The 10,186-nt window shown below is 41.9% G+C and overlaps 1 protein-coding gene across 5 annotated transcripts in view; it reads left to right on the top strand.

Annotated features, from left to right (window-relative positions):
* LOC138165296 (FGGY carbohydrate kinase domain-containing protein-like) overlaps positions 1-10,186 on the top strand; it is a 545,803-nt gene that overhangs the window by 41,865 nt on the left and 493,752 nt on the right. For 4 of the 5 annotated variants that reach the window (XM_069093464.1, XM_069093465.1, XM_069093467.1 and 1 more), the window contains exon 4: positions 40-191. The exons of the other annotated variant lie outside the window; for it this stretch is intronic. In XM_069093464.1, the coding sequence (XP_068949565.1) occupies positions 40-191 (152 nt within the window). The remainder of the gene's footprint in view (positions 1-39; positions 192-10,186) is intronic. 5 annotated transcript variants of the gene reach the window in all.

Here is a 10,186-nt window from a genome sequence, read left to right as displayed (position 1 = left end):
CTCTCTCTCATTGTCTCTATATCTCTCCTCCTGTATCAGGGGACTCCAATAGAAATATCATCATGTGGATGGACCACCGTGCAACTAGTCAAGTAGAGAGAATAAACAGAACCAGACATGGGGTTCTGAAATTTGTTGGAGGAGTGATGTCCGTGGAGATGCAGCCTCCTAAACTTCTCTGGCTAAAGGAGGTGAGTGCCCAGGATGGGAATTTGGGAGAAGGGAGTTGTACAGTCCAACCTACCGTGTTTCCCCGATAATAAGACCTATCCCGAAAATAAGCCCTTCCCTTACTGTGTAAGATTCCTCTAAAATAAGCCCTCCCCCCAAAATAAGCCCTATTGAGATTGCTACTGCGCTACACGCTACATTACGGTACCCCGCGCTCCGAGCTGCATCCAATCAGAGCTGCAGCAGTGAGCGCGTCATCCTGTTCTTCCCCAGTGATTTGCTTATTGAATAAAGGTACATTTTTTTGTTCACATTTACCTGTTTGTTAAAATTGCTGTCAAGGTTCATTAAAATAAGCCCTCCCCTGAAAATAAGCCCTCTGGTGTTTTTCTGTCCAAAAAATATAATAAGACAGTGTCTTATTATCGGGGAAACACGGTAGCTCACTGTTTAAGTAAAGTCAAGAACTTGGCCTTTGTTAACCTCAAATTCCTTTTTTTTTCTCATCTCATTTGAAGTTAAGTTTCTTCGTCTGAGATGATTCTGAAATGCCAGAGCTTTCCTGGTGACTTGAAAAAAAAAACAACTACTAGGGAATTCAACCTTTTTATGAATTACACTCCAAGGGAATGCCAGTTTAATGGATCCCATTAGAGATGGATGAGTGAGAAAGTTCAAGTCCCTGAGAAACCCAATAGACTTGGAAAATCCTAGGTGGTCTAGAGTCCTAGTGAACAGTGCCTGGTGTGATTCATGCCCTGGCTATAAAGTGTTAGCTAGGTTGAGATTTCAGTTATTCCAGCAGCCTAAGGGAAAAAAGAAGAAAACCCACAGATCAGTGCACTTGGAGAAATATTGGAGTCCCGAAGGCTTGGATTCTAATCTCAACCCTGCCTATGATTATTATTCAATTTATTATATCTCTCTGACCCTCAGTTTCCTCTTCTGCGAAATATGTGTGTTGTTGGGTTGGAGGAAGGGAGAAGGCAGACAATTGGACATAACAATGATAAACCTGAAGCTAGGAAGGACCTGTATTCCAATCCTGTCCCTGACAGGGTGTATGACCACGGGCAAGTCACTTAACCACTCTGAAACTTACATGTAAAATGGTGATACTAATAGCATTATTTCCTGTGTGAGGCCTAAATGAGATAACATACTTATGATGCCTATAAAGCATTTCACAGATTCAAAGGTATTATATAAATGCAAATTGCAATAAGATTATACGTAAAGTCTCTTTCAGCTAAAAACAAAAGGATTCTGTATTTAGCCTTCGGCTGGTTGGGATGAGAAATGTGACTGTGTTGAATTCTAGCATCTAAAGCTATCTCAATATTTAAGCAGTTGGCCATATAGTATGTTGTCTGAGGCCCAGTGATCTCCCATGTCAAGGTCAGGTTCTCTGGATGGTATCTACATTGAATGGGGCTCTCCTTCAGCTAAGACCCAGCAAAGTTACCAGGGAAGATCATCCTGCCTCCTTTTCCCTTCTCTCCTTTCCCTCCCTCTTTTTCCCCCAGTACACAGAAGTGTACAACATGGTCCCTGTACTCAACGTTCCTTCAGTTTAAGACAGCAAGAGAGCAACTAAGGGTCCAAGTATATGCAACTTACTGATTCTGATTCAAAGACTGTAGTCTTGCTAGGGTTGAAATGAAGTAGACCTGGATTAAAATCCTACCTCAGTCATTTAGAAGCTCTGGGACCTTGGGCAAGTCCCTTAACCTCAATGTGTCTCAAACAACTCCCTAGGACTTTTCTACGACAGTTCAGAATGGCTGGCTTGCTGTCAGCCTAGGTGGATGAAGTTCCCCACCCTGACAAAATATTTGTACTGTCTGCCTCCTGAGATGGAAGGAAAGCACTTTGTAAATTGTCAAGGCCCTGTACAAATATGTTATAATTATCTCAAGCCCTCCCTGGTACATCCTTATGTCAACATTTTCCCAGGATCTCCTGTAATTGAATAAGATGCTAAACATGTCCTCATTGTATATGATCGTCAAAGGAGATTTGTAGCTTCCCTGAAATTAATATGTGGACTTAATAAGATCCAGATTTCCTCTGAAGCTTATAAAAGAGGATCTTCTGCCTGGTGACTTCCTATTCAACCCAAATGGCCTCTTTAGACAACATCCTTTGCTTCCCCCAGGTGGTAAAAAGCTTCCCCCCAGGACCCAGACAGCGTTTTCACTGTATTTGCCTGTATAAGCCACAAGTTTTCTTATATTGTGGTCATTGGGGTATCTGTGTGATCCCTATTCTAGACCATGAGTATGGGCCACTAGGTGCCATAAGAAATAGAATACTGAGCCACAAACCAGGAAGACTTGACTCTAAATCCTGCCACTTTCTGGCTGTGTCTTCCTGGCAAGTCTCAGCTTCAGATTCCTGATCTATAAAATGGCACCTAACTCCCAACATTGTGAAGAATGAGACAATGTATGTAGTAGCTGTTCTTGTTAAGTCATTGCTCAGCCATGTCTCTTTGTGACCCCTTCTGGAGGTTTTCTTGCCAAGACACTGGAATGTTTGCCATTTATTTCTCTAGTCTGCCCCCATTTTACAGATGAGGAACTGAGGCAAACAGGTCACAAGGTAGTAGCTGTCTGAAGACAGATTTGAACTCAGATCCTTCTGACTCCAGGGCTGGCATTCCATCTGCTGTAGTACTTAGATGTCCTCATCTATAAAATGAACAATTTTGAAATCTGTGGTACATTCAACATAATGAAATTAATTTTGCTGAGTGTTCCATTTGTTTTTCTTTTAGCAAACCCAAAGTAGCATTCAATCTAAAATTGGAGATTTATTATTTTTTTGGTTTATTTGTGATAACAACTTCAGTGGGATATTAGAAAACTCATTGTATTTGGGATCAAGATGTCTAGATTTAAAGACTAATTCTGACATTTAATGCCTTTTTGACTTTGGACAAGTTACTTCCCTGTTTACAAAATGGGGAAACCAGACTGGGTGATTTCCGAGGACCCTTCCATCCCGACATCTATAATCCTTCAAGTCAATATTGAAGGTGTTTCTTGCATTCCCTTTAAACTATCCTTTCTTCAGTGGTATTCAGTTCATTTGATGGAGAGGTCACTAAGCACCTATACTCTGACATGGATTGAAAACAATATCACTACTTCAAGAATTGATCAATTCATTGTCAAGAAAAGGTCTTCCATTGATGGAGATTGAAGACATTTGTAAGTCAGTAGAGGAGTGTTACAGAATTGCCCAAGACTCAACATTACAAAGCTAGACAAAGCCTTAACTACGGAATCGTGAGATCTGAAGGCACCTCAGAGGTCATTTCGTCCAACCTACCCATTTTGCAGGGAAGGAAAACTGAGTTGCTGAAAAGTTAAGTGTATTAAGTTGGTGGTGCTGTCATTTGAACCTAATTCCTCTGATTCCAAAGCCAGCATCCTTGGCACTTGACTAAGTAAATATTTCAGGCCCACTTAGACTCCATTCTCCCTCACCGCAGAACAAGGCTGCTGTCCACTATATTATAGGCAATGATGACAAAGGTAGAAATGAACCAATCTACTCTCCTAAAACTTCCATTCTGCTGGAGCAGGCAAAATGTACATAGAAACAACTGTTTCCTTGTATGAAAAGGCAGATTTAATGACTTCCAAGATCCCTCCCAACTTTAGCATTATATTTTCTTATGTTGAAAACAACTCTGCCGGGAAACAGCAGGCTTTCTTACCTAGAACACACATTTCTATAACATTTTCAGAACTTACTTTTCCATAATCATCACAGATTGCTGTAACAACAACCCATGAGATAGTGAACATAGTGAGAACCCAATTTTATAGGAGAAGCAATGGTCTAGGAGGGAAGGAACCCCCTCAAAGTCACACAATAAAGTCAAGCCAACAGGTATTTATTAAATGCCTATGTGCCAAGCACTGTGCTAAACTCTGGAGATATAAAGAAGGCAAAAACAGTCCCTGCCCTCAAGGGGCTCATAATTTAATATGGGAGATAGCACACAAGTAACTAGGTACAAACAAGATGTATGTTGTATGTATATATACACACATACATATACACACATATATTACTTATATATAAACTTATATAAATAAACATATATTACTTATATATAAACAACAATGATCATATTTTGTATATATATACATATATGCGTATATATATACATATATGCATAAATATATACATATATATATATACAGGATAAGTTAGAAATAATCAACAGAAGGAAGGCATTGGAATTAAGGGCATTTGGAAAAGGTTTCCCCTAGAAGGGGAGATTTGAGCTGGGACCCAAAGGAACACAGGTGGTGTTAGAGATGGGATTTGAGTCTAGTGTTCTTTCCATTATGTTGACCTGCATGTATAGTTCACTTCACTTCCCCTACAAATGGAAGAACTTGAGACAAAGGAATAGCCTGCGTTTGACATTTATTTCATGGCATGTTCAGGACTAGAGCACATATTCACATGTCCTGAGTGCAGTGGGCTAGCCAACACACTCTACTTTCAATGTGGTTCATTGCCCTCTTGTTTCTAGAAGTCAGAGAGCAAAGGTCACTGGCCCAGATGTCCAGTTCACGCTGCCAAGAAGACATGTAGACTTTCTAAGACCAATTTAGCCCTTCTCTAGAGAGCCTCGGCCCTTGGGTCTTGTCTTACAGTGTAGAATTTTAAGTGTGTCCCATATACTTAAGGTCTATGGGCCTCAGGTTGATGGATGTTTCCTTAATCAGAACTGTCAGATAAAAGGAAAAACGCCATGTGAATTTTTCATAACCCCCACGAGTCTGGCTTTTCCATTTGGTCTCAATGATTCTTGCTCTCTTCCTAATGAAGGCCAAATGTAAATTAAGTTCTGTCAGTTTTGAGCAGCTGGAGTCTTCTCTCCTAAACATGAAACATGGGAGAGAAACAAGGTGCAGACTGAGGAAGGCCGTTAGAGCTAACTGGCTCAAGCAGACCCTGACAGTTTAATGTTAATGGAAGATAATTAACATGGTTTGCAGGAATGGCAAGAGGATACTCACATTCATCTTTTAACTCATTTCCTCTTTTTTTTCTATTGTCAGCAGAGCTAGGATCTTGTCATTTCATCCTTTGCAATTTGTTCATTGTTCTTTAAAATTATTCTAGGAGTAATTGGTTAAAAGTTCCTAGAATTTGTTTGACTGATGAAGAAAATGTTGAGCCAGTTCCTGGCACGGTAGAAAGGCACTGGTCCCGAAATCATTGGACCTGTGCTCAAGCACCACCTCTGATACTCACTGCCTCTGTCATCTCGGGCAGACGTCACTTCCCTGGGCCTCATTTTCCTCATTTGTCACATTAAGGGCTTAGATTAGATGGGCTCCGAGTCTCTGTACAGCTGATCTCTGTGAACTTTGTCTCATTTTGGCCAAAGACCTTGAATTTCATTCCCATGTTGAGAAAAGGAGGCAAAGGGAAATTCTTGTGATCTTTTTGGATCCTTGGCTGTGTTGTGCCTGTTTTAAGAATAAACCAAATTACTGGCTTGGGATGCAGAAGAACGTGTTAATTTGAAGCAAGCTTAACCCATTGGTATCAATGACCATATCCTACTCCTTTACGTCTACCTTACTAAGAATATTTGATGTGAATAGTTGAAAAAAATCCCACTGGTGCCTAGTTCATAAAAACAAAGCTGCTGTGCCCCATTCCCCTCCCCACCTTCTATTTTCCAGACCGAATGTCATCCAAATGTTCTCCTGTCCTTTTTCCTTATAGGACATTCCATTTCTTGTCTCCCTGTCTTTGCATAGGCTCTCCCCCATGTAAGAGATGCCCTTCTTTTTCTCTTTGTCACAGGAGCATTGAAGGCACAGCTCAAATACCATCTCCCCTCAGTTGGTAGTGCCCTTCTCCACAGCCTGATATTGCCTTGTGTTTCCTTTGCATAAATTCCATGTTTATTTATTTATTTTGTGCACATGTTGATTTCCATTGCCTCCTACTGTACTCCAAATAGAACTGAAGTCCTTGGAGTAGAAAGAGCTTCTTTTTTGCCTTTGTGGCCCCAGACTTAACATATGATATAATATCATATGTGATATACCATCTATATTATAAAAACATAGCATATTACATATATTATAACACAGTATATTATATGTATGGTATAGCATATATAAAACATAATTTTGTATCTGTTTATATATACCCACATCTAGGTGTATATGGGAGTATGCCCTTTCATTCTGGGAGTGCAGGTAGTAGTCAGGCAATGATATTAAGCGGAGTTGGCCTTCCCAAGTCAGTTTGGCACACAGGGGCTTCAGGATGCCTGCTGGAATCTCAGGGAATGTATTTTTCTTTGTTATTTTCTACAAAAAATCCAGATAAGGCTGGATTTCCTAGGAAAGAAGATAGTTGAAGCAAAGGAGAATAAGGAGAAAGCAGGGGTTTGGTGCTTAAAGTCCCAGTTTTCAGTACTTACATGTAAAGACTTAATGTTCCTATAACTCTTTTCCACCAAAACTTAATGTGCTTCATTTTATTGTCACTTTATTGGGTTTGCCAGTCAGCAAGCTTTCATAAAACTCCTACTATGTGCCAAGCACTGCTGGACACTAAGGATATGCATATGTAATTTATATATGGCAGAAACTGCCCAAGCTTGGCCTTAGAGACCCCAGAGTTAGGGCAGCGCAGTGAGGGGCAGAGGGTGGTCCTTGAGGAATAGTAAATTAACAATGTGGTCAAGAGACATGAAAGGTGTGTGGATGACTGCCATTGGGGATGATACCCCTTGTATATACTGACAATGCCCTAAAATGGACTCTCCTAACCAGGTATCCTCTCTATCTCTCTGAGTCTCTCTGTCTCTGTCTATCTGTCTCTCTCCATCTCTCTGTTTCTGTCTGTCTCTGTCTCTGTCTGTCTCTTTCTCTCTTTGTGTCTCTGTCTGTCTCTCTGTCTCTGTCTCTCTCTGTCTCTGTCTGTCTCTCTGTCTGTCTGTCTGTCTCTCTCTGTCTGTCTGTCTGTCTGTCTGTCTCTCTCTCTCTCTGTCTCTCTCTGTCTCTCTGTCTCTCTGTCTGTCTGTCTGTCTGTCTGTCTGTCTCTCTCTCTCTCTCTCTCTCTCTCTCTCTCTCTCTCTCTCTCTCTCTCTCTGTCTCTCTGTCTCTCTCTGTCTCTTTCTCTCTTTCTCTCTCCCCCTCCTTCTCCCCACCTGCTATGTGTCAGACACTGGGGTTATAAAAAGAAGCAAAAGACAATCCCTGCCCTCCAGGAGCTTACAATTTAGTGGGGGAGACAATATGCAAACACAAAGCAAGCTACATACAGGACAAAATGGAGGTAATTAACAGAAACATGTAATTAAGGAAGGTTAGGGAAGGCTTCCTGTAGAAGGTAGGATTGTGGTTGGAATTTAAGAAAAACCAGGTGGGTCGGGGGGTGGAGATGAGGAGGGAAAGTGTTCTGAGTGTGAAGGACAGTCAGAAAAAATGCCCAAAGCTGAGAGACAGAGGGTGCTGTTCATGGAACAGCCAAAAGGCCAGCGTCCAGCGTTGAAGAGCATGTGTTGGGTAGGCACAGGCAGGAGGGACCTGAGCCCTGAAGGGCTTTATGTGCCGCCCTATCCAGATGGCTGCAGAGGAGAAAGCGAGGCTGGGGACTTGTCACAACCTTCCTTCCCTTACATCCACTTCATTTGCAAGGCACGGCGTCACCTTCCTGATGTTATGGTCCTCTTTGAGAATGAGGACAAACACCAACAGCAACAAATGCCACGGAGGTGAGGGGGAGCGCTGCAGTTCATCGAGTAGGAGGAGACATGGTCAGACTGCGCTTTAGGAAAATCAGTTTGGCAGCTGAATGGAGGGTGCACTGGAGTGGGGAGAGATTTGAGGTGGGCAGACAAACCCAGCAGATGGCAGGTGATAAGCGCCTGCGCCAGTGGGGTGGCTGTGGCAGAGGAGAGAAGGCGACCTACTGGAGAGATGCTGTCGAGGTGCAATTGACAGGCTTTGGCCAGATTGGCTTTGTGGGTGACAGGGTTATCAAAACATTTTTAAAAATTTGTGAATCCCAAGTTCGGAATTCCTGGACAAGATGACCTCTGCTCTCCCCTCTAGGGATAAATTATCTTCTGTCTCACTAGTGCTAGCTAAACATCCCCATTTCCATCCTTAATTTTTTCATTCTTTACCGTAGAGATGGACCCTAAAGACCATGGGGTGCTTCTCTGTGTCCTGGCATCTGTCTTTTGTGAGTGTTCAATTTAGCATTCTCTCACTCACCTTCCTTATGCAACACTTCACTCCACCCACCCACCCATCCAATTTCCTTTCACTGTGTTCTATTTCTGGTGTTTGCTGAAAATATGTTACTGCTAAATACAGAATCAAGCAAAGGTGGGATGGGCCATTTTAATGCTTCCATATGTACATGGTGGGTGTGCGCAGGCTGTGACATGAGGGGAATGCTGAAGAATGGGTGTAAAGGATATCATCTGGAAAATGTATGATGGGAAGAGATGATGGGCTGGTCCCATGCTGAGGGTAAGGAATGACAAGTAGCCAGCCAGAGTGGTCTGCTGGGATCCTTTCAGTGTAAGGTGAACAAGAGGAAGGCTTTCCATCATGTTGGATGGAAACCCTGTAGTTAGCTTATGGGAGGAAAGAGACAAAAGCTTTCTAGAATGAGGAGGCACAGATGGAATGCTTCTGCACTATGGGCAGAATTCAAATTCACTAAGTTCATAGACGTATTTGAGCATGATGAATTCTTTCTCCAGTCTTGTGCCCTTTTCAGTACCAGCAGCTCTATACCCATATTACTCCTCCAGTCAGGGCTATTTAGATAACTCTAAAAGCATAGAGTATAAGAAATGTGAGAGACCTTAGAGGACTTAATCAAGCCTGGACTTAAATTTAAACCTCTGGTTCCCAGTCCCATCTAAAGATCTCCAGGGAAGGGGAAACCCCTTCTTGAGAAGCCCATTTGACTTTTAATAACACTGATTGAGGAGCTGCAACCTTTCATCAAGATGCAATTTGCCTCTTTGCAAGTTCTACCCATTCTCCATGACCTCATATCTGGCTGATATTAGGAGAGACTTTTGGGAGAGAATATGTTTGGAGAAAAGAATTTTAGGAGAGAAGAGAACATCCATTATTCCTAATTCTGCTTTTTACAACCAAGCAAAATAGCTCTAATCCCTTTTTATCTGTTTCTTGGAGCTATGCTTGTAAATAACAGTATGGTATGGTGATTAGAAGGCTAACTTTGGAGTCAAAGAAGATCTGGGTTCTAGTCCTGCCTTTGAACATTGGATGTCAAAGCTTTGGGACTATGGGCAAGTCTCTTAACCTTTCATTGCTCTGGACAGCTCTCTACTAATCTGTGGTCCAATGGGAAGAGCGATGGATTTGGGGTCAAATCCTGTCTCTACCTTGTACTACCCATGTGACCTTGGTTAAGCTGCTTAATTTCTCTAGAGCTTGGTTTTCTCATTTGTGAAATTAGAGGTCAGACTAAATGGTCCCTAAGATACCTTCTGATTTTAAATCTATAATATTTAGAGTATTATAGAGTTACAGGGCAGTTGCTACTCTGCATTAATAGAAGGCATTCCCATACTGAGATTTCCTCACAGCAATGAAAGGACAGATCTGGACTCTCTATTAGAATTCAAGGTCCTCGAAGGCAGGGATCATTGCTGCCTTTCTTCATATCCCAAATGCCTGGTGTCTGGCAGCGAGTAGGGGCTTAATAAATGCTTATTAACCAATTTCCACCAATCATTCTTATTTATGAGGCTACTAGAATAACCATTAGTTTGTCAGTAGTGGGAAATCATGACTTGGATTCGGAAGACTCAGTGTCACTATGTAATTGGCCTGTCTGACTTAGAGAAGCTCATGTTAACTCTTTGAAGCCCAGTTTAGAATCTTCAGGACAAGGAGATGCCTCCATTGCCTTGCTCATCAGGTCTTTAGGACAAGGGGATGCCTCCATTGCCTTGCTCGTCAGG

This window comes from Petaurus breviceps, unplaced genomic scaffold (genome assembly GCF_028583685.1).
Source record: "Petaurus breviceps papuanus isolate PSGF00001 unplaced genomic scaffold, PetGlider_PUasm1.0 208, whole genome shotgun sequence".
Lineage (NCBI taxonomy): Eukaryota > Metazoa > Chordata > Mammalia > Diprotodontia > Petauridae > Petaurus > Petaurus breviceps.
Note: the sequence above shows the minus strand (reverse complement) of the source record. Positions and strands in the feature narration are given on the sequence as shown.